Raw genomic sequence first — 24604 nt, 5'->3', positions numbered from 1 at the left:
TCCAGCTCAGGATACTCCCCCCGGGTCAGCTGCCGTTCCGTGCCACGGCTTCCGGAAGTACACGTTCCAGCATACAAACACACATGCACAGGATGGAGAGGAGAGCACCACAAAGTACACACAAACACAACAAAAATTGGCAAGGCGACCGATGAGGACCGTCTAGCCGTGACAAATACGGTACATGGAAAACGCAAACCAGCGATTGTCATCTTTTAGACTGTGCTGCACACTAAATTTTAACAATGGATACACATAGAGGCTTCTTGAAAATTAAAACAAACAAGATAGAGAATTATAGATACTCTTACTGATTTTACCTTCATTTGCATATTATTCAAATCAAAACCTTCCCGAGTTTTACAGAACAATATAAAAGCATGTCATGATGAATGTGTGAATGACTCAATAACCTTTAGCTATCACTAACTTGGTATGGTTTCTTGTTTGAATAAGTGATTAAAATGCATCAAAAAGGAGAAGTAGTTTCTATAAAGACAGTATCAATTGGAGTGTATCCTGCTGACAGCTTCTTTCTATTCTGACAGGATGGTGACAAACTAATTATGTACAAATGATCAAATTAAAATCCCATTTTACCACATTCATTTTTCAGAGTGAATTTGGTGCCTTCTTCCCCATCATGTATTTCTTTGTATTCTTCTCAGGTTTCATTAAGATTATATAACATTTGGGTATGAAGATGCAAATTAGCAGTCCAAAACTGGAAGCAAGTATGGCAAAAATTTCTACAGCAACACTGAACTTCCCTGGGGAGCTGACATATGATGGGACAAATGTAATCCATACTGCACAGAATATCAGCATGCTGAAAGTGATAAACTTGGCTTCGTTGAAATTATCGGGTAGCTTTCGAGCTAAAAATGCAAAAATAAAACATAAAATAGCCAGAAGTCCTATATAACCAAGCACAGCCCAAAAGCCCACAACTGAGCCAAGAGCACACTCCAATGTGATCTTGTCTTTGATTTCCTTAAAATTCTTAAATGGAAAAGGAGGAGAAGTTGTTAACCAAATGATACATATGTTAACTTGTATAAGAGTAAATGCTGTAACACAGAGTCTCTGCTGTGTCTGCCCAAACCATTTTTTAACATTACTACCTGGACGTGTAGCTCTGAAGGCCATTAAAACAACCATAGTTTTTCCCAGAAGACAAGAGATACAGAGGACAAAGGTGATGCCAAATGCTACATGGCGGAACATGCAGGACCAATCAGAGGGCTGACCAATGAAGGTCAGAGAACACAGGAAGCACAGAATTAAGGAGAAGAGCAGCAGGAAGCTCAGTTCAGAGTTGTTTGCCCTGACAATAGGAGTTTTCCTGTACTTGAAGAAAATAAGTATCACACCAATTGTCATGCATGCCCCAAATAAAGATGCTGCAGTCAGCAGTGCACCCATAATGTCTTCATATGATAGAAACACCACTTCCTTCTTTATACAGGCATCTCTTCTTTCATTTGACCAAAACTCAGGGAGACATCTCACACAGGTGATAGAATCTGGAAATTAATATTGAAGCAGATGTTACATTTACTCAGTACAGTTTTGTATGCCTCTGCCATGATATATTCAACTGGTGCTTTAGAATTAGAAGTTGAAAAACAACATTATTATTGAATGACTGCTACACTGTTTTGTGATCATCAGAGAATATGAATGTGGTACTCTTTTCCCCAGCATTATAAAGGAGTATGCATATATATATATATATATATATATATATATATATATATATATATATATATATATATATATATAGAGAGAGAGAGAGAGAGAGAGAGAGAGAGATCCAAGAAAGAGGAGGAAGAGGAGGAACCATCGTAGAAGAATAGGCCCCTACACAATATGTATGATGGCAAACAGAGGAAGTGGCTGACATCCAGAAATTCTACCAGTGCCTGGAAAAAGCTGGATTGAAAGACAGTACAGAGGCACTAACCATGGCAGCAGAGGAACAAGCTCTGAGCACAAGATCCATAGAGGCTGGGGTCTATCACACCAGGCAAGACCCCAGGTGCAAGTTGTAAAGATGCTCCTGAGACAATCCAGCACATAACAGCATGATGCATGTTGCTAGCTGGCAGGGCATACATGGAACGCAGTAACCAAGTGGCTGGCATAATATACAGAAACATCTGTGCCGAGTATGGTCTGCAAGTCCCAAGGTCAAATTGGGAGAAACCCCCTCGAGAATGACCGAGTTAAGATTCTGTGGGGCTTTTAGATACAGATGGACAAAATGGAGATGGCTAACCAACCTGACATTGTAGTGGTAGACAAGCAGAAGAAGACAGCTGTAGTCATAGACATAGCGTGCTGATAGCACTACATGTTATACACCCCCCTTGGTTGATGATGTTGTTAATTCTATGTTGTCACCTGCTCCTCTATTCTGGACACAGTGGCCCCAGTAAAGTTGAAAAGTCCCAGATCTTCATCTTAACCTTAGTTAAATGACTCTATATAAGCCTTGCGATGTGTCTTTCGTCCATCTGAGAGGAATTGTAAAAAAGACAATCTTCAAGTATCCCTTGACACTCTACGCAGGAACCGTTCTATATACCAGGACTCTGTTAAGACAGCTCTAGCATTTTTCCTGTTGGATATTATTATAACTAATAGTCATAACCCCCGAATCCTGTTCAAGATCTTTAACTCTGTGATCGATCCTTGTCCTGGAATGTTGGATTTGGCCTCCCCAGCTCTCTGTGAGCAATTTTTAAATAATTTTACAAGAAAAATTGTATTGTTATGGGCCTCACTTTTACACCCTTCTGTGGTGAATCCTCTTCCTACTTCAAGATTTCTGTCGACTTTTTATCAGTTTGAGCCAATCCCACTCTCCAACCTCAAGAGATTAATTGAACAGCTGAGAAGTTCAAATTCTGTACATGACATTCTCCCCTCCTGCATTATTAAGGATGGTTTTGATGTAATGGGGCCTTACATTCTATCTTTGATGGACCTATCAGTACTGGTGGGCTGTCTCCCAACTGCTTTTAAACACACAATAGTGCAACCTGTTCTAAAAAAAACCCCAGCCTTGACCACAATGAACTTGCGAACTATAGACCGATCTCCAAACTCCCGTTCTTATTTAAAGTTTTAGAGAAAATTGTCTTTTTGCAACTACAGGCCTACTTAAACACAAATATTGGTGACAAATTTCAGTCTGGTTTTAAACTACGCTACAGTACTGAAACAGCTCTGCTGAGGGTCTTCTACAATCTTCTTTTAATTACTGACTCAGGTTGCCCTGCTTTTTTAATTTTATTGGACTTGTCTTTAGCTTTTGACATGGTGGACCATAATATTCTTTTAAAGAAGCTAGAATATGCTTTAGGCATTAAGGGTTCTGCCCTTAACTGGTTTAAGGTCTTTTTCTGTGAAGATGGGATGTTATTCATCCACCATGGCTCCTCTTTGTTGTGGCCCCAGGGGTCTGTGCTGGGCTCTTTGTTGTTTTCTTTGTACCTGCTATCTCTGGGCTCTATTTTTGATATAAAATCGCTTACCACTATTATGCTGACGACATTCAAATTTATTTTCAATTGACTGATGATTTGTCATTTTCACTGGACTGCTTGTTAGATTGCATGAAAGAGGTCAAAGATTGAGTGTCAGCCAATTTTCTTATTTTGAATGAAAGGAAAACTGAGATTGTGGTGTTTGATAGTCATATCCCTCAGGACCAGTTAGCCTTTCTATTTGGGCCACTTGCCATCTTCCTCTCTGACACTGTAAGCAATCTAGGTGTTTTCCTGGACAGTTCATTTAAGCTCGATAAACAAGTGTCCCCAGTAGTCAAATCTGGCTTTTATCAATTGCGCCAAATCGCTAAAGCCAAACATTTTATACCGTGCAACAATCTTGAAAAACTTAAACACATTTTTGTGACTTCCAGATTAAACTACTGCAATTCCCTTTACTTTGGTCTTCAATCCGTACACCTTCATAGACTTCAGCTTGTTCAAAATGCTGGGGCTCGTCTCCAACCTGAACCCAAAAATTTGCTTCCATTGCTCCAGTTCTTGCTGACTTACATTGGCTACCCATCAAATATCGTATTGATTTTAAAATCTTGTTGCTTACCTTTAAAATTTTAAATAATGTTGCTCCTAGCAATCTTGCCGACCTTCTTAGCTTGTATACTCAAGCATTAAGATCATCTGGTCAACTACTCCTGGTCCAACCTAGGTCCTGCCTAAAGACCAGGGGCGATGGTGCTTTTGTCTCAGCTGCCTCTGGAATAGTCTTCCTGTTACTATTCGTGCCTTGGACTCTGTTCAATCTTTCAAAACATGGTTGAAAACGTACCTAATTAATTTGGCATTCCCCACTAGCTAATGCTCTTATCTAATCTATTTTAACCTTTTACTGCATTATTCCTGATTCTCCTAGATAATATTTTATATTTTGAATTGACCCTATCTCTGAACTGAGGCCCGATATCTATTTTATTTTGCCCACACTCCTGGTTTAATTAGTGCTTCCTGTCTGTTAGTATTAGTACTGGTGCTTGTTTTGTACTTGTTTTGTTTTGTTAATGTTTTATATCAATGATTTATTGCATTATTGTGAAGCACTTTGGTTTACCTTTGGTTTTAAATGTGCTATATAAATAAAATTGTATTGTATTGCATTGTAAGGAACATGAGAAACTGGACCAAGGTATCAGAGAAGAGCTCAAGAAGATGTGGAGGGTGAAGGTAACAGTGGTCCCAGTGGTAATCGGAGTGTTAGGTGCAGTGACTCCCAAGCTAGGTGAGTGGCTCCAGCAGATGCCAGGAACAACATCCGAGATCTCTGTCCAGAAGAGCGCAGTCCTAAGAAGAGCAAAGATACTGCGCAGGACTCTCAAGCCCCACACGTCCTGTAGAGGACCCGAACTTGAAGCATAGACCACCCACAGGGGAAGGAGGTAGCACGAAGTTGGACTAGCTGGTATATAAGGTAGCACGTTTTATTACAGCTCAGTACTAAAGTGGTAATAGTAGGGTAGTAATTCAGTAGTAATTCAGCAGTTATTACTTGGAAACTGCCCTGTTAACCTACTATTACCACTCTATTACTGAGCTGTATTTCTACAGTATTACACCTAATTTTTGAGCCCTTATGATTCAATAACATAAATTCCAGCATAATATTACTTTACTGTAATCAGTGTTGCTACAATGATAATACTTTGATGTTATGTGGTTATCAATTTATAACCAAGCTGTAATAGAAAGTGCAAGGAGATATACTAATCTGTGGCAATGAGTTAAATATTTTCAAATATTTTAATCAGGCATTCTAGATGGAGGTTATCTCTGCATGAAAACATTAATCAAAATGATTAAATAGTTCTTGTATGGCCTTCCTACATATGTAGCACTGCTTTGCAACACACCAAAGTTAAAATGAAATATAACCACACCTGTAACGTTGCTGATTTCTCCCTCTGCACATCTTATACAGTCATAGCAGCAAACAGGCCTTCCTTTCTGGAGAACTTTGCGTGTTCCTGGGGGACATTTCTCACTGCAAACTGACACAGGAACCTGGATAATCAATAAATTTTAAATGTGTATAGACATAGAAAAAAATGTCTCTTTGATGTTCTTAGTCAAAAAAGCCCCTCTTAATCTTGATGCATCAAAACCAAAATAAACAAAGTATGTAAATATGTATAAAATGAAAAAAAGAACAAAAACATAAAAACAATGAAATTGTACGATAGCTTACCTGCTTTGAGTTTCTTGCCCAAATTAAATACTTGTTTTGCAGATTTAGCTGTTTTTCTTGAACTAATGATGGATTATAAAGACCAACTGTGACAAACTCCACAACGCCGTTTTCTTTTGGCTGCCAATTTATAATGTCATACTTTGCTGCTGGATCTCCATTCTCATCAAAGTGAACCTCATCTCCTTCCTTAGTTGTGAAATGGATCTTTCGTATGTGTTGCAGAACCTAAGAAATATGTTATGACTCAATTTATTGCGTGACAAAGATTTTGCACACCTACTGACTGAAAAATATACAGAAGAACTGCAAAATGAAGTTCTTGAAAATATTTTTAACTAAAATATATTTTTAATAATGTATCTTAATGTGAACATTGTAATGTAAATTACTAAAAATCTCACCGTGAATGGATCTAGCTGCACATTTTTGTTACATGTTTTATTACAGCTGAGGATATTGTGAAGTGCATGGGCCACTGCATACACTCCTTTGTAGACATTGTTAAAGAGAGGCATGAGAGACATGTCAATGAAGCTATTTTGAACTCCAGTCATATCTTCATGTCCAGTACACTCTCTCTGAATGTCTGATGATGACTTCAACTCCTTAAACTTACAACTAAATAATGTCTCCCAGAACTCAGTAAACAGTTCATTGTTTGATGAATTCAGCGGCTTCTCATTCAGTACGAACTCTCTCAGGCCAGTGACATGTGCTTTAGGAATGGAAAGACCTATGGCACCATCCAGTATGTGATGTGTGTCCATTTCTGCAGTTCGTGAATCAAATATCCAAGTCTCACTGCCTATCCACTGATACCCAGACAAGTTATGGTATGAAAACTCTCGTAGCAGCACATGAAAATCTGCACGGGCAAGGAATGTAACAATCACCCTGGAGGTTGAAGCCTTTATAATGTCAATTATCCTTTGTATCTTGGCAGATGGATCTGTTCTAAAGAAAGATACTGAATACTCCAGACAGATGCCCAGCTGCTGTGCAGTTTCTGTGAATGTGGCCATGCCATTATTTCCATAATCACTGTTGGTTCTGATAGCTCCAACCCAAGTCCATCCAAAATACTTGACCAAATGGGCCAGGGCTCTGCTCTGGTAGTAGTCACTGGGTATTGTTCTGAGGAAGGATGGGTACTTGGTTTTGTCACTGAGACAAGCACATGTAGCAAAGTAGCTGATCTAGAATAAAAAATGAAAAACTTATAAATGAAAAAGACACAAGATGAAAAAAAAATGAAATGGTTAAAAATAAAAGATTCTGTATTACTGTAAAAATACAAAAATGACAATTCCCCTCAGTACTGAGTACATAAAATGTACCAGGCAAAGCTTTGATCTAAGAAAATAAAATATTTTTTAAAAGTATTCAAAGATTTAAAAAAAAGATTAAATATATAAAATACCCACCACTGGTATAAAAAAAGGTCCGATGACAGTAGATACTGCTCTGGTTGTAGAAGAAGAGGTCGCTCCTATAATGGCCTGCACATGTGCAGGTCTGGTACACGGTGTCTTTGACGGTACAGACACAATTTCATTACCATTAGCTAAAGCCAGGGTAACTCCTGCACTTCTGGCATCAGATCCACAATCATCATAGATTTTATAGCCCAGAGTGACTACCGGCAGTAGGTCTGTGCTGTTATTAATTTCCTCAATGGCAAAAAGCATAGCCTGGGCAAACTGCAAATCTCTGAAATTTAAACTTAATTGAGACAAACATTTAGGAATAATTAGCATTGCATTGTGTTCCTTAAAACAGACACAAATATTTATGGATTAATGTTTAAATAGAAACAAAACCATTTCGTGTGAAAAGGACTTTAAACAACTGAGAAAATCAAAATACATTTTACTCTTCTTTTGATTCCCAACAGATTCCTTAAATGTAAATGGATTTGTATCTTGTCATTTACCTGATACATTGTAGTGCCAGAGGTTTGATCATGTAGGTATCTGTTCTGTCTTTCCAGCTTGCGTGAAAAGAGAACACCCCACCCAGTATAATATCTCCATTCTTAGATAGCAGTGGTTTCTCAGGATCTCCTCTACGCCTGCACACTGGCTCCTCAGCAGAAGAGGCAGATGCCACTAACAGCAGTTGCAGAAGTGCCCATCCCTTTTCAGGCCATCTTTGTGTTGATGCCATTACTTGAGCTAAACCACTTAGTGGCATTAGAGTACTGTAATGAAGATGAAATAGTTATTCTGGTATTTATACCTTTTGGTGCAGCATAAGAAATAACTGAATAGAGAGAGTTCATTCCCAGTGTCAGCAAAATGAGGGACATGCCCAACTTTGCCATTTATTCAATTCAATTCAATTTCTTTATTGTCCCACAAGGGGAAATTAGTTTAGCAGCAGGAGGATAAAAATAAACAGAACAATACTATAAAATAATAATAACAATAATAATGATAGAAAGTTCAAGGACAATTATTTGCCATAAAGGAGACAAGACACCGTAGGGATAAAAGAGACCTGGAGTCTTTTAGTCCTCCTCGGAGGTACTCTAAAACGGCGGCCGGAAGGCAACAACTCAAACTCACTGTGGATGGTTCACACAATTAATAATAGAATGAGCCTTTCTAAGCACATTTCTATTGTAAATGGCCAAAAGTCCATCTTGCCAGCGCCCTGAAAGTTTGCTAGCAGTTTTTACCAGAAGTCCCAACCGATTCTTATTCTTCACCGTCAGGTTACCAAACCAGGCAGCAATACAAAAAGACATCACAGATTCGATAAAACTTCTATAAAACAAGGACAACATCTCAGATGAGACATTAAAAGATCTCATTTTCCTTAAAAAGAACAGTCTTTGTTTAACTTTTTTAGTAGTGGCATCAGCATGAGATTCAAAACACAGTTTATGGTCAAGTACCACACCTAGATATTTATAACTCTCAATGATCCCAATATCGGCAGTTTTAATGATAGTGGGTGATGAGCTATAAGAGGACTTCCTAAAATCAATAATCATGTCTTTAGTTTTTGACACATTAAGGGAAAGGAAGGACTCATCACACCAATTCACAAAATCATCTACAACCTGTCCATGGCCTGACTCATCCCCCACTAGAAGACTGACGATTACTGTGTCGTCAGCAAACTTCAGGATGTGTCTGTTTGTGAAATTGCTGCGACACTCCGTGTACAGAATGAACAGAAGGGGAGAGAGGCAACAACCCTGGGGTGATCCAGTAGAGGAGGAAAGCACATCAGAAAATACATAATTCACCCTCACACATTGTGACCTATTGATCAGAAAGTCTGTCACCCAGCCGACCAGACTAGTTCTTGGTGATTTTGATTCAAGCTTGAAATGATTGTAAAGCCTGTCAGCGAGTAAGAGAGGTTGAATTGTATTAAATGCAGATGAAAAGTCAGCAAATAATAATCTTGCATGGGTGTGGGGGGCCTCAAGATGCTTATACAAGAGATGCAGGAGTGTGACAACAGCGTCCTCCACACCTCTCCCTGCTCTATAGGCGAACTGCACTGTAAAAAAGAAAAAGTTGAGAAAACGTAAAATTTCAAGGCAACATGATGCAAGAGATTTTTGAGTTTTCTCAACTTTTGCAACTGTTGTTGACTTAACTAAGATTTACAAGTTCTGCCAACTTGGTTCTTCTTTATAATTAAATTATAAATAAATTAGGACAGTCTTACCTCCTCAGAGTAAAACAGTGCAGGTCATCTCTCCTGGACACACACACTGGACACCATAGGCTGACACTCTACAACCTCTCTCCGCCTGAGAGAAAATGTTTGCAATAATGAAACATTTCAATATAACAGAAAAAAAAACGAGTTACGGATTGGACTCCCTGATCCTTACTGCGCATGTGCGAAGTCGGACCGTACAGATCGCGTCTACCCGTGGAATTGTACATAAAATCAATACTCCACCAACACAAAGGCTCTCAAAACAATACCATACTTTCCACAGCTTTGAAGGATGGGTCAGGTGTATCCTTCGTGGCCCACCCTATGCCAGAATTCATAGCGCGGCCCAGCTGATTCTAGTCTCCAACAATGGCGGAAGCCACTTAGTTTTAATATTACTCTTATTACCCTTTCTGGGTCACAAAGTAAACTTTTAAGATATTTTCAGGCGAGAATGTAGCTGTGTACATTTCAAATATCTGCTCAGTTTATTAAGATAACACATATTTGCAAACATGCTTCTATGTTTTCGGAGACGTCTGTTACCACCGGCTATGGTAGCTAGCTGGTATATCATTTTCAAACCCCCCACGCGGTCCTTCGCTAGCTTAAGCATGATATATAAGTCACTTAGATAACTTAAATATGTTATTGTTTGGCTTTTTTTCAGTGTTTTACTCATTCCACCCTCCTGGGTCCTGAGGAGGATGCAGCCTAGGCGCTTGTAGAAAATCCTAATAATAGATCTCGTTAGCTTACCTGCTAGGGCAAATAGTCAGCTTGTCCTGTTCAAAAAATACACTCCAACTTCAGACCAGGTAAAATCTGTAATGGTCGAAAAATTTTAATTTCCATCCAACTTTGGACACGTGTCTTCAAATTTTCTTAGCAGGTTTTCAGTCCAGAACACATTGACAAACCACTATCTATCACACAGCTCAGGTCTGCTCAGGCTCGTTTGGTCTAGTTCAAACTTGGCACAGACCACGTGTGCCAGTCATCTACGGGGTTTCGCACTGGTTCCCAACTTGACTCGAAAAATCTACTCAAAAGATGATAATCTTTGTTATGCTCTCTAGAAAATCTTAGTTAGGACAACAATGGAAGAAATTTGTTGGGCAGACATGCTTTTTCAGGTTGTAAATGGAAAGTTTTATTTCTAAGTCAGTTTAATTTGAAAACTTTAATCAAATCAACAATTACTAGTTATCGTTTTTACAGTGTGGAAGGGGTCAAGATGGTGTTCAACCTGCATTAAAATCTCCTTCTTAATTATCTTCTCAAATGTCTTCATCACTAAAGAAGTCAGAGCCACAGGCCTAAAATCATTCAGTGCTTTAGTAGAACTGCCCTTATCAACAGGAACAATAATAGCATGTTTCTAAATCTTAGGTACTGTCTGTAGCTCTAAAGAAAGTGAGAAGATATAGTGAAAAATCCCACTCAGCTGATCAGCACAAGTTCTCAGTACCTGTCCACAGATGTTGTCAGGTCCAGGACTCTTGCTTTTGGTGTGTCTAAAGAGATTAGCTACCCCCCTCTCATCAATATAAATAGATGGGGGAGTGATAGTCTTTTCCCTCAGTGTGCTGGTCTGCCTAGAACAGTCATAGTTCTCAAAACGAAGGTAAAAACTGTTAAGACTGTCTGCCAGATGTTTGTCAGAGGTAAACCCCTCTAAGGTAATGCTACTTTTACCTTTCGTGTGTAGCCCTGCCATTGTTTTCATACCAAGCCAAGCTCTTTTGAGGTTGTTACTGCTGAGTTCTGCGTCAATCTTATTTCTGTACAACATCTTGGCGATCTTTATTGCAGCCCTCACCTCCTTCCTCAATATTCTCATAGTGGGAACGTCTCCCTCGTTAAAAGCAATTTTACTTTTAAGAATCAGATCCTTAGTATCTTTAGAGAGCCACGGTTTGTTATTAGGGAAAGTCTTAAATTCTCTGACTGGAACCACAGAGTCTTTGCAAAATGAGATGTAGCTACACACCACATCAGTGAGTTCATCCAAATCAGAAGTGCTCTCTTGAAACAAGGACCAGTCAGTGCAATCAAAACACCCCTGAAGGGCAACACAACTGTCTTTTGTCCAGACATTAGTCCGCTTCACACAGGCCTTCTCCCTCCTAATCACAAATCTGTAAGCAGGGAGGAGGTGAATAACATTGTGATCCGAAGAATCTAGCGCAGGTCCAGCCACAGACTTATATGCCCCCTTAATTGGTCCATAACACAAATCCAGCATTTTGTTATTCCTTGTAGGACAAGTGACATATTGAAAGAAATTGTTCAGTGATTTCTTAAGATTACAATTGTTAAAATCACCAAGAATAAAATTAGGAGCATCCGGTGAGAGAGTCTGCAGATTGTGTACCACTTTAAAAATGGCATCGGCAGCAACTTTAATGTCAGCCTCAGGATGAATGTAAACAACAGTGACAAAAATTTGAGGGAACTCCCTCGGTAAGTAAAAAGGCCTGACAGATACTGAAAGGAGCTCGATGTCAGGAAGACACAACCGTTCCCGCACAGTAAAATTATTACACCAGCCCTGGTTAATATACAAACAAACCCCTCCTCCGTGAGATTTGCGTGTTACTCCACAGTTCCGATCCAATCTGACAGGGGTCCCAAAGCCGCCACCAAGAATCACATCTATCCGAGCATTAGAAGAGTCGTACATAGACAAACAGGACCACCGTAATCCAAGTAGTTCCTCGCGTGTATAAGTGATTGTCAGTGAGAGTGAATGACTCCAGGTGAATATCGCCAACAACAATAAAACTAACGTGTAGAAGATCTCCATCTCGGCAAAAAGTTAAAACCACGGTTAAGAACAGAGTTAAAACAAAGTTAAAAGCAAAAAGAAAAAGAGAAAGAAAACACTAATAAACACCTGCTTCAGATCGCCACAGGAGCAGCGCCCTCACATGCACAGCGCCCTCACATACACATTTAATGTAGGTTCATATCGGTAAAATAAGGATATACACAGGTTCATTTAAATATGAATTAACAATGTAAATCACAATTCCTTACAAATGGATATGTAGAAAAAATATTTTTCCAATACATACTTTTATAGAGTACGGTTATACAGTACTCTTAGAGTAAGTTACGGTCATCCATTCACTTCCACTTTCACATCTGTGATGCATAGATGTGATATTAAGATCTGTCATCAGTCTGATACTAATTTCATTCTGAAGTTTACATGACATGCTGAGGAAAATTTACAACATTGGACCCTACTCTAAGAAACTGTCGTGGATTTAACAATGTCTTTGAAGTGTGGTTTAAGATAAAGTGTATAATGATTTTACATCATGTGTAGCACCATCTTGTATCAGTACAGAACCTGATGTCACTAGGTTGGTTGTTTAGTGTTAAATTTTTTTGCTAGATGCACTGAAATGGGGTAATCCACCTGTGGGCCGTAATGTTTGGGTTTGTAGATCACTTTGCAAATGACAGTTGTGTGGATACTTGCTTGAGTCAGTTACATCGGTGGTTCACCAGACACATAAGTTGAAGTTGACACTGTCTGTTCTGTGTTTGCCATTGAGTCATGTGGAAAAACCAAGCGTCACATCAGCTGGCAGTGCAGATGTCCTTAATGTTCAATGAGTAACCTAGGCTAAAGTTATTTGTTACACTACTCGATACTTTCTCATTAGTCTGTAAAATGACCAGTTATGTTGTTTGGATGAGCTGCATTTTATCGCATAAAATATTGCTGATTGCATCCAATGGACATCTGCTCTGCCAGCTTGGTCTGTATACTGACCCAGCATGGAAAAATCAGATCTGGCTTTAGCCTGTTGGTCCAGTGAACCACTGGTTCACCCACACAAACAGCCTCTCCTCTACAAAGTCCTCATACATAAAGTAAAGATGGACCGATCCGATATTACGTATCGGTATCGGTCCGATACTGACCTAAATTACTGGATCGGATATCGGAGAAAAATAAAAAATGTAATCCGATCCATTAAATATCACGAAAGCACCTCACAAAACTTGCAACACGCCGTAACTCACCTCAGAACGTTAGCACGTCGAGCAGTATGCATCACGTGATAGAGCGGCTGTGGCATGCGGGACCTGTGGTCTGGATAGCATGTGGAGCTTCGCTAGCAACCCGGCATTTCATCTCCGACAAAGTTATCCCCGAGAGAAGTAAAGCAAGTGTGTAAGTCCATCTCTGAATGTTTGTAAAGCATTCCTGCGTTAAGCTTAACAAGCGACTGCCTCTCGCTCTCGGGCTGCTACTTCAATCATGAAACTGCTTAATGATCAGCTGATCGGCTTTTCTGTCGCGAGTCCGTGTCTCTGGTTTGTTTTTGGCCCACTTTGCACCAGAAAGAGGAAACCAGCGGCTGAACAACAGCAGCACGTTTAAGCTTGATCAGCTGTTGTTAGAATTTATTTATTATTACTTTCTACTCGAGGATCTTTTTCTACGTAGCTGACGGCTGGTAACTGTGCAGGGGCGGATCTAGCAAAGTTTAGCCAGGGGGGCCGATAGGGCATTAACAGGGAAAAGGGGGCACAAAGACATACTTTTCTTTCTTATTCTCATTTAAAATGTCGAGCTTTTAATAAATAATTATCCGAATCTTACACCCAAAGTTTTAATTTGATGTAAAATGAATAGAAGTCAATTACTGTATATAGTGACTATTAAGTCTAATATATATACCCTAGTAAGCTATAGTACTTTTTCCTTTGAGAAGGTACCATCTGTGCAGTCTGCAATTTTGTTGAAGAAAGATGTTGAATCTATTTAATATTTCTTGAAAAATAATTAATTTCTGTGCATTTTTTTTTCACACTGCATCAAATTAAGGTTGATTACGTTGATTAAGCATCATGAGGTGGAGTGTGAGGGGTGGTTCCCTATTTTTTATTTATTTTTGTTGTTGCTGGGAGTTGGAACCCTATTAGTTAGGTTGCTTAATATTTACGCTAAGTACTCTTTAAAATACCAGAATAGGGAGGATGGTGTAGGTTTAAGTTTATTAGATTGATCAGTATTGCTGAACTATGAACTATTTTTTTTTTTGCATATAGGTATAACAGAATAGCTTTAGTGTAGTTGTTGTTTTAAACTTGAGTATGAACTTATACAAAATGCAGCAAGATATTTAAAAAAAAAACAGTTTTGTTGAACCCTTGGTAGAACCTGGGACCATTTCGTGGCCTTTCCGTTTTTTAATTCCACGCCATTTCCACTGTGTTTAATGGAGTATAGCCAAATTTTCAAACATGTATTTTTTTCCCATTTTATTTTAAAATTTCAGTCTGAGTTTTTTAAATGAGCTTAAATGGCTGAATAAAAGGCATACATCCACTATCGAACCTCGTGGCCGATTTGTGCCCCATTATAACCCATTATAACCCATTATAAACGCTATTTTTCACTGTACAATTATTACCATTAACGTCGTGGCGATGGCTTAACTTTCACTTTCATTCTGGACTCAGGGCCTTAGAATTGTAATTTTTTATTTGGCCACCGGGTGGCGCCCTTGTTCCACATGTGACGCCTGCTGGAACATACACACCTTCTCCAGCGGCCTGCTCGAGACAGATACCCGGAAAAGGCAGACTAATTTCCCGCGTGCAGCAGCAGCTTGGCCCGCTGCTCGTTCCGGACCATTTTCTGCCCTTAGGATCGTTTGAGGGTGCATTAATTTTTTTTAATCAACAGGAAATGACGTATTTGTTTTCACGTGGTAGCGGAAGTGTGTGCTGCAGACACGGGAACCGAACCATATGCTCCGGCGCTGCGCGAAACACACCCGCGGCAGAGGCACTCCTCCCCGGGGGAGCAGGAGCAGCAGCGCCGCCTGGGGACATTTTCGGCTTCTGCAAAAAAAATTAAAAACGGATCGAAATTAATGTTGGTGCCAATCTTTTGTCCATCTAAAGGCCTAATTATAATAACAATAAAATATTACTTCAAATGTTTTTTTTGGAAAATATTTTATGTTTTATGTTTTATGTTTTTGGGGCAAAAAAAGCAGTGCGCTCATGTGACGAAACCGGGATATAAAGGGTTAAAATCCGCGAAATGTAATTAAAACTTGACATGAATATTTCAAGGAGAAGTAGGTCTAAAAGATTGGCTAATTTAAAGTGGAATAAAATATTAATATATAAATTTTTTATAGCACTTTTTGGGCGTGGTCGATAGTGTGCATTTTATGAAATGCGCTCCTGGAAAAAAAATAAAAGGCGATCGAAATGACTGTTGGTGCCAATCTTTAGTCCATCTAAAGGCCTAATTATAATAACAAACAAATATTACTTCAAATGTTTTTTTTGGAAAATATTTAGTTTTTTTGTTTTTTGGGGCTAAAAAAACAGGGCGCTCATGTAATAAAACTGGGATTTAAAGGGTTAAAACAATGAAAATATAATTAAAACTTGACATGGATATTTTAAGCAGAAGTAGTTTTAAAAGATTGACTAATTTAAAGTAGAAAAAAATATTGATATATAACATTTTTAGAGCACTTTTGGGGCGGGACCATTTTTGGTCCCGAGGTTCACGAAAGGATGGGATTTTGAGGTTCTACCAAAGGTTAAAAAACACTATATCGGATTCATATCGGTATCGGCAGATATCCAAATTTATGATATCGGTATCGGTATCGGACATAAAAAAGTGGTATCGTGCCATCTCTAATATAAAGTACTATACAACACTCAGCATTACAGTTAACAAGTGGATTCTCCCATTTCAGTGCAGCATTTACAGCATTTACCAAAAAACAAGATAAGGACAAGTATAAAGCAGAGATGTGTTTCTGTTAGAGGAGTTAACCTGTGGAATAGTTATGACAGTGATTTAAAAAGGTGTAGTCCATTTTCCTTGTTTAAAAATATGTTTAAAAATAGAGTATTAGAAAAATATATATATCAAGAATGAAAAGAGCAAAAAAAAAAGAAAACCCCCAAAATAACCTCTTGACTCTTTTGCTTTGATGTAGTTACTTATCTAAGGTGGAAAGTTTTTTTTCTTGTTTGTTTGTTTTGTTTGTTTTGTTTTTGCTTTGTTTTATTATTTGCTTCGAGCCCTGTGTACAGGAGCTGCATGCAAAAAGATCTTTTGTTAAAAGGGTTGGTGTAATAAGCAAATGCTTCAGCCAATACCTTTTGATTAGCCTTGTCTCATGCTTTCTTGCTTTGTGGTAGATCTTTGTTCTGTCTTCACTGAGATATTTGAATGCTAATCAATAAAATCAAATCAAATGAAAAAAAAGCAAGAAAAAAGAAACACCTATTGCTTAAAACATGGAAGGTGAAAGTGGACAGCATCCTTGTTTTTTTTTAAAACATAAAACTCATTTCCGCTGCTAGGAGCAGTATGACTCTTTTTAGAGCAGTGCTCCTTGGGGTAAGTTACCCTTAATACATGTAGAGTTTAATGTCCACCTTCAGTAGCTAGACTTTGTGTCACTGACAATGGGCCAATCTACCTGGGAGACAGATTCCATTCAGCATCAGCAACAATGTACCAGATGTGAGATGAAGAGCTAACACAGCGCAAAGGCAAGAGTACATGATCAGCAGTTTAGAGGTATTTTAGACATTCAACACCAACACATTTTTTTTTGTTAACTCTAATTTTTGTTTACACTAACAACTCATGTTCTAAAGTACCATATATTGTATTTCGTTCTGATCTTACACCAATGAAGAGCTTGACTGTTATTGCTGTTACCAATATATTAAGAGAAAAAAAGTTAATCTTTCCTGATTTCATTTGCTATGTATCTATGTCTAGCTGCTCTTTGAGAATCATGAATAAAACACATCCATAGACAATGCAAAGCAACTACTGTCATCAAGTTAGACTGTGCTGCAGTCAGCAATGGTTATGCGTGGAAGCCTGTTGATAATGAGAACGAACAAGATAGGGAATAATAGATACTCTTACTGTTTTTATCAGCATTTTATTGCATGTTATTCAAATCAAAACCTTCCCGAGTTTGACAGAACAAAATAAAAGCATGTCATGATGAATGTGTAAATGACTCAATAACCTTTAGCTATCAGTCACTTGGTATGTTTTTTTTTGTTGTTTTTGTTGTTGCTGTTGTTTAGGTAAGTTGCAAAGTAAGTAATAAAAACACATCACAAAGGAGAAGTAGTTTCTATAAAGACAGTATCAATTGGAGTGTATCCTGCTGACAGCTCCTTTCTATTCTGACAGGATGGTGACCAACTAATTATGTACAAATGATCAAATTAAAATCCCATTTTACCGCATTCATTTTTCAGAGTGAATTTGGTGCCTTCTTCCCCATCATGTGTTTCTTTGTATTCTTCTCTGGTTTTGTTAGGATTATATAACATTTGGGTATGAAGATGCAAATTAGCAGTCCAAAACTGGAAGCAAGTATAGCAAATATTTCTACAGCAACACTGAACTTCCCAGGAGAGCTGACATATGCTGGGACAAATGTAATCCATACTGCACAGAATATCAACATGCTGAAAGTGATAAACTTGGCCTCATTGAAATTATCGGGCAGTTTTCGAGCTAAAAATGCAAAAATAAAACATAAAATAGCCAAAACTCCTATATAACCAAGCACAGCCCAAAAGCCTATAGCTGAGCCTAGAGCACACTCCAATGTGATCTTGTCTTTAATTTCTTTAAAATTCTTAAATGGAAAAGGAGGAGAAGTTGTTAGCCAGATGATACATATGTTAATTTGAATAAGAGTGAATGCTGTAACACAGAGTCTCTGCTGTGTCTGCCCAAACCATTTTTTAACATTACTACCTGGACGTGTAGCTCTGAAGGCCATTAAAACAACTATAGTTTTTCCCAGAAGACAAGAGATACAGAGGACAAAGGTGATGCCAAATGCTACATGTCGGAACATGCAGGACCAATCAGAGGGCTGACCAATGAAGGTCAGAGAACACAGAAAACACAGAATTAAGGAGAAGAGCAGCAGGAAGCTCAGTTCAGAGTTGTTTGCCCTGACAATAGGAGTTTTCCTGTACTTGAAGAAAATACGTATCACACCAATCGTCATGCATGCTCCGAATAAAGATGCTGCAGTAAGCAGAGCTCCCATAATGTCTTCATATGATAGAAACACTGCTTCCTTCTTTATACAGGCATCTCTTCTTTCATTTGACCAAAACTCATGTAGACATCTCACACAGGTGACTGAATCTGGAAATGAATATTGAAGTAAATGTTACTCTTACTGAGTATAATAGTTTATGCCTGCATTTGCATCTACAACAACATCCATGTAATATTCTACTGGTACTGTACAGTCAGAAGATGATAACCAACAAATATACTCAGTGACTGCTACACTGCTTTGTGGTTAGGTGAGGATGGATAAATGAGACATTTAAAGTGTTCAATAGCTCTTGTGATTATGGCATATTTTTTGTTTACATTTTAAAGCAAAGTGCATAATGTTATAATTTCTTTCCAAGGAGCACAGAAGTAGAAATGTTCATATACAAATTCATAAAGCTCTGCATACACCTCTGTTTTTTGGATATAAAAATTGGCAATGAAAACAACCTCAAATACTATTTTGGGACCTCATTTCTGTTATTGAGAGGAGAAAAAAATGAACTCAATGAACTCAGTTATTTTTCATCAACAACAAACACCAGCTACTATTGAGAGGCCTAAACAAGAATTATCATGTCACAGTAAGAAAGTGGACTACTGTATGTATAAATATGATTTTGTAAGCCGCCAAAATAAATACAGAAAATAAAGTGAACTTATGCAATTTAGCACAGACCACTTTTTGATTTCTTCACGTAGTTCATCTTTCTGAACTACTCCACTTATACAATCCCAACAGAGCACTTGGATCGTCCAATCACATGCTCAACCTAGGTCTCAACTTAAGTCAAGAAGTGATCGGGCCTTTGCAACCGTGGCACCTAGACTCTGGAATAACCTCCCTGTTCATATTCATACCGCCGAGTCTATCCAGTCTTTTAAATCTCATCTTAAAACCCATCTTTTGATTCTAACTAGTTGGCTGTTCTAACTTGTTGTGTTGTTACCTATTGTTTGTTGTCCTGTTTTATTGTTTTGTCTTAATTTTCTCATGCTTTTACTGACTGTGAAGCACTATGGTCAACATTGTTGTTTTTAATATGTGCTATACAAATAAATTTTGATTGATTTGATTTGATGTGAGAAATTTTTATCTGATTTTATTTTTCAATTCTAATTCATGACTGAGACCTGGATGAGCACCAGAAAATGGATGGATGATTTCCACTTCACCATATACCATATTCATATTGATAGCTAAAGAGGTTTTTACTGTATAACCATATCCACACTGTACACTGAACTCAAGATTACTCTAAACAGAAGACTGTGTTTTTATTATGAATGTCGATTATGTGTAATATTTATAATTTTCACTTTGTTGTTGTTACTCCTTTATATGTTTTTTTATTATTTTGGTTGTATTGGATTATTATAAGGCATCAGTCCTTATTTTGACAGTGCAGCATCATTTATAAAATGACAAGTATCTCTTGTTATTTTATATTGGTTACTGGTATGAAGTGTGTTAAAATACCAGAAATGGTCTGAAAACCACGCAAACATTTCTTATTGTGTTCATAGAGCTACAAACTGGAGCAATGTTCTTGATCATGTCTTTATCTTTCTACAAATGAAAATAAACATAATAAAAATTCAACATGAAATATATGGTAAAGATGGGATTTAATTTACATTTCTATATGTGGCTTTACTGTTCATAGTTTAAGAAGGCGATCTGGATGCTGATGTTATCTGCAGTAAATATAAACCAATTATTTAATTTTAAAAACATAGTTTAAAATGATTCAGAAATTCTCCAATGAGCTTCTAACATGTGTTGGAAGTATTTATAACTGACAATAACTTGCCAATGAAATGCAAAAAGCCTTAAAAAAAATATCACCACACCTGTAACGTTGCTGATTTCTCCCTCTGCACATCTTATGCAGTCATAGCAGCAAACAGGCCTTCCTTTCTGGAGAACCTTGCGTGTTCCTGGGGGACATTTCTCACTGCAAACTGACAAAGGCACCTGGATGAATTTTAAGTAATTTATTAAAATTTAAGCATTAAAATAATGACAATAATAATGCAAAATAATTTAAATACAAACTGATATCTTAAAAGTAAAATAGAAGGGAAAATGTATCGCAGCATACCTGCTTTGAGTTTTTTGCCCAAATTAAAGCCTTGCTTTGCAGATGTAGCTGTTTTTCTACAGCTAATGATGTATCATACAGACCAACTGTTACAAACTCCACAATTCCGTTTTCTCTTGGCTGCCAGTTTATAATGTCATACTTTGCTGCTGGATCTCCATTCTCATTAAAGTAAACCTCATCTCCTTCCTTTGTTGTGAAGTGACTCTTTCGTATGTGTTGTAGAATCTAAGACATATGACATAGCTAAATTAGTTTTGACAGATATGCTGAAAATGGACTGGCTGAAGAATATGAAAGAAACCATTTCTTTAAATTAAAACTATTTTCTTGCCAATGTGACTTAATATGAAAAATATAATTTAAGCTAGTAAAAAGCTCACCATGAATGGATCTAGCTGCACATTTTTGTTACATGTTTTGTTACAACTCAGGATATTGTGAAGTGCATGGGCCACTGCATACACTCCTTTGTAGACATTGTTAAAGATAGGCATGAGAGACATGTCAATGAAGCTGTTTTGAACTCCAGTCATGTCTTCATGTCCAGTACACTCTCTCTGAATGTCTGATGATGACTTCAAGTCCTTGAATTTACAACTAAATAGTGTCTCCCAGAACTCGGTAAACAGTTGGGTATTAGACGAATTCAGTGGCTTCTCAGTCAGTATGAAATTTCTCAGGCCAGTGACATGTGCTATGGGAATGGAAAGACCTATGGCACCATCCAGTATGTGATGTATGTCCATTTCTGCAGTTTGTGAATCAAATATCCAAGACTCAGTGCCTACCCACTGATACCCAGACAAGTTATGGTACAAGAACTCATGTAGAAGCACATTCAAATCTGGACGGGAAAGGAAAGTAACAATCACCTTGGAGGTTGAAGCCTTTATAATTTCAATTATCCTTTGTATTTTGGCAGATGGATCTGTTCTAAAGAAAGATACTGAATACTCCAAACAGATGCCCAGCTGCTGTGCAGTTTCTGTGAATGTGGCCATGCCATTATTTCCATAATCACTGTTGGTTCTGATAGCTCCAACCCAAATCCATCCAAAATGCTTGACCAAATGGGCCAGGGCTCTGCTCTGGTAGTAGTCACTGGGTATTGTTCTGAGGAAGGATGGGTACTTGGTTTTGTCACTGAGACAAGCACATGTAGCAAAGTGACTGATCTAGAATTAAAAATGAAAAACATATAGATGTGAAAGTCAGAGAATGAGAAAAGATAAAGCTGTTAAAAATAAAACATTCAAATTTACTGCAAAACTCGATTGTAAAAATATGAAAATACTAGTACTCGTACAAATAAACAAAAACAGCTAATCTAAGAGAATTAAACATTTTAAAAAAATATTAAAAGATGAAAATTATATATAAAAATATAAAATTATATATAAAATACCCACCACTGGTACAAAAAAAGGTCCAATGACAGCAGCAACTGCAATGGCTGTAGGAGAGGAAGTCGCTCCTATTATGGCCTGCACATATGCAGGTCTGGTACATGATGTCTTGGAGGGTATGGACACAATTTCATTACCATTAGCCAAAGCTAGTGTAACTCCTGCGCTTCTTGCAACATTGTCACAAGTATCATAGATTTTATAACCCAGAGAGATTCCTGGCAGTAGGTCTGTACTTTTATTAATCTCCTCAATGGCAAAAAGCATAGCCTGGGCAAACTGCAAATCTCTGAAATTTAAACTTAATTGAGACGATAATAGACACTTATGAATAATTTGCTTTGCATCATGTTCTTTAAAACAGAGACTAATAATTATGTATAAATCATTAAACAGCAACATAAGCATTTCAAACAACAATATTTGATGCAAACAATTTATAAAACTGAGAACATTAAAATATTTATCAAGTCTTATTAGCATCTACATATTTCAAGCAGATTCTTTTAAACTAAATTAATTTCTGCGGTGTCATTTACCTGGCGCATTGTAGTGGCAGAGGTTTATTCATGTAGGAATCCTTTCTCTCTTTCCAGCTTGTGTGAAAAGAGAACATACCCCCCAGTATAATATCCCCATTCTTAGATAGTACTGGGTTCTCAGGATCTCCTCTCTGTCTGCACACTGGCTCCTCAGCATGAGAGACAGATGCCACCAACAACAGTTGTAGAAATGCCCATCCCTGCTCTGGCCATTTCTGTGTTGATGTCATTTCTTGAGCTAAGCCACTTAGTGGCATTAAAAGTATCTTGATGAAAATGAAAGTGTACTGGTATTTATACCTTTCAGTGCAACATTAGAAATAATATAATAGTAACAGTGTATTCTCTATAGACCTACAGGGTTGGGCACAAGGAGGGACCTGCCCTAATTTGTATTTTAATGTAGTTTAATATATGTAAAATAATAGTATACACACATATCCCCATTTAAATATGTAACAGTGCAAAACTTCTTAAAAATAAATATGCACAAAATTTTTTTTGCGCATGTGAAATGTGCATTGAGCTCTTCTTATATGGCAATGAAGGTCATATATTTACTCTCTTATCAAGTCAATATCTTAATTAACAAGTGGATGCACTGAAATATTATTTACTGTATTTCATACAATATTTTGGGTTACTCTTAGAGCTTTACACAACAAGTCACAGTCACTTATTCATCTCCATATTCACAGTGAAGATGTAATATTTTGAGTCTAAATTCATTTGCTCACTCTCACATACATACATTCTTCTTTCACATTCATATATTACTGTATACATGTTTATGAGGGCATATTTCAATTCATTTTAATTCAGTTTTATTTATATAGCCCCAAATCACAACAACAGTTTCTTCAAACCACTTGATATTGTAAGATGAAAAACCTATAATAATACAGAGTAACCCCAACAATCACATGCAATCACTTTGGTGAAAGTGGTAAGGAAAATTACCCTTTTAACGAGAAGAAATCAATGACAGAGCCAGGTTCAGAGAGGTGCGGCCATATGCCATAACCAAGTGGGGGTTAGGGGAGGGAGACAGGACAAAAGCCATGTCGTGGAAGAGAGCCACAGATTAATAATAACTTGTAATTAAATGTAGATTTTTTTTTTTTTTTTTTTTGCCTGTCCCGTTTGGCTCTTTTGCCATCAGAATTGTTGTCTAAAGGCAAAGAAAGATGCCCAACGGATTTACTTTACCAAATTGACCATCCCAGCCTTGCCATAATGGTCCATTTGATTCACCTTTTATTGTTTATTTTATTTTCACTTACTGAACATGGGACAGACTTGACTGGGGGAAAGAAGGGGAGAAAGAAAGAGGGAAAGAGAAACAGCTGAGAAGAGGGACGGGGGAGAAGGGCAAAAACCAAAAACCAACAGAATGAGCAGGAAAAGAAAAAAAAGAAGAAAAAAAGAAAAAAAATGCATATATCAATCACCTGGGTCACCTGCTGAGAAAGAAAAAAGAAAACAAGCAGAAGAGAACAAGAGTAATAGAATAAACAACATCACAATGATATATGGGAATATGACAGTAAATACTAAATATTAAACATTATTGTGCAGCACATAAGATCAACAGAACACAGTGTGCTTTGAGGTAGGAGCCAAAAAGGGTGTAGTTTGTGGGTGTGATCACCCGTGTGTACACCTGTGAGCATGGACGCGCTTGTTTTTTGTTTTTTAAAAGGTTCCTTCATGTAATGATCTGCTCGAGGGTGTGGGGGGGCCACAGCCCCGTCCTCCAGGGCATGAAGCAGGTATGGAGGAGATCAAAACTCCAGACATCCAGAGGCCCCCAGAACACAAGAGACCAAGAAAGACCAACAGAGGGGCAGCCGTGCCACTGTCCCAGAAAGAGCTGAGGAGAGTCCCAGATGAGGGCTCACTCAGCACCCGCGGAGCAGAAGCCAGGGGGAGTTGCAGTGACGCGCCCGTGAGCTCCGCCGGCAGCCAGCCGTGCCTGAGTGACCG

The 24604-nt window shown here is 37.9% G+C and overlaps 1 protein-coding gene and 1 pseudogene across 1 annotated transcript; both read right to left on the bottom strand.

The window, feature by feature from the left end:
- Positions 1-612: 612 nt before the first annotated feature.
- Positions 613-7881, bottom strand: LOC146618986 (extracellular calcium-sensing receptor-like). The gene is made up of 6 exons (XM_085370415.1): positions 7691-7881; positions 7182-7479; positions 6159-6953; positions 5755-5982; positions 5447-5570; positions 613-1526 (listed from the first exon to the last, which is right to left on the bottom strand). Exons 1-6 carry the CDS (start codon positions 7720-7722, stop codon positions 613-615), a joined length of 2391 nt encoding a protein of 796 aa, XP_085226541.1. The 5' UTR covers positions 7723-7881.
- Positions 7882-17725: 9844 nt separating this feature from the next.
- Positions 17726-22794, bottom strand: LOC146618985 (extracellular calcium-sensing receptor-like; annotated as a pseudogene).
- Between the last annotated feature and the right edge of the window lie 1810 nt (positions 22795-24604).

This window comes from Diplotaxodon limnothrissa, linkage group LG14 (assembly GCF_057381915.1).
Source record: "Diplotaxodon limnothrissa isolate DT_005_m linkage group LG14, D_limnothrissa_male_GT1.1, whole genome shotgun sequence".
Classification (NCBI taxonomy): domain Eukaryota; kingdom Metazoa; phylum Chordata; class Actinopteri; order Cichliformes; family Cichlidae; genus Diplotaxodon; species Diplotaxodon limnothrissa.
The sequence above is the reverse complement of the archived record's forward strand: the minus strand, read 5'-3'. Positions and strand labels throughout refer to the sequence as shown.

Excerpts from the sequence above, each read along its gene's own strand:
- LOC146618986 (XM_085370415.1), bottom strand. The coding sequence starts at position 7,722 with ATGATCAAACCTCTGGCACTACAATGTATCAG. Across the intron at positions 7,480-7,690 it reads CTGGCACTACAATGTATCAG|TTTAAATTTCAGAGATTTGC; the intron begins GTAAATGACAAG and ends GTCTCAATTAAG. Across the intron at positions 5,571-5,754 it reads GGGCAAGAAACTCAAAGCAG|GTTCCTGTGTCAGTTTGCAG; the intron begins GTAAGCTATCGT and ends TTGATTATCCAG.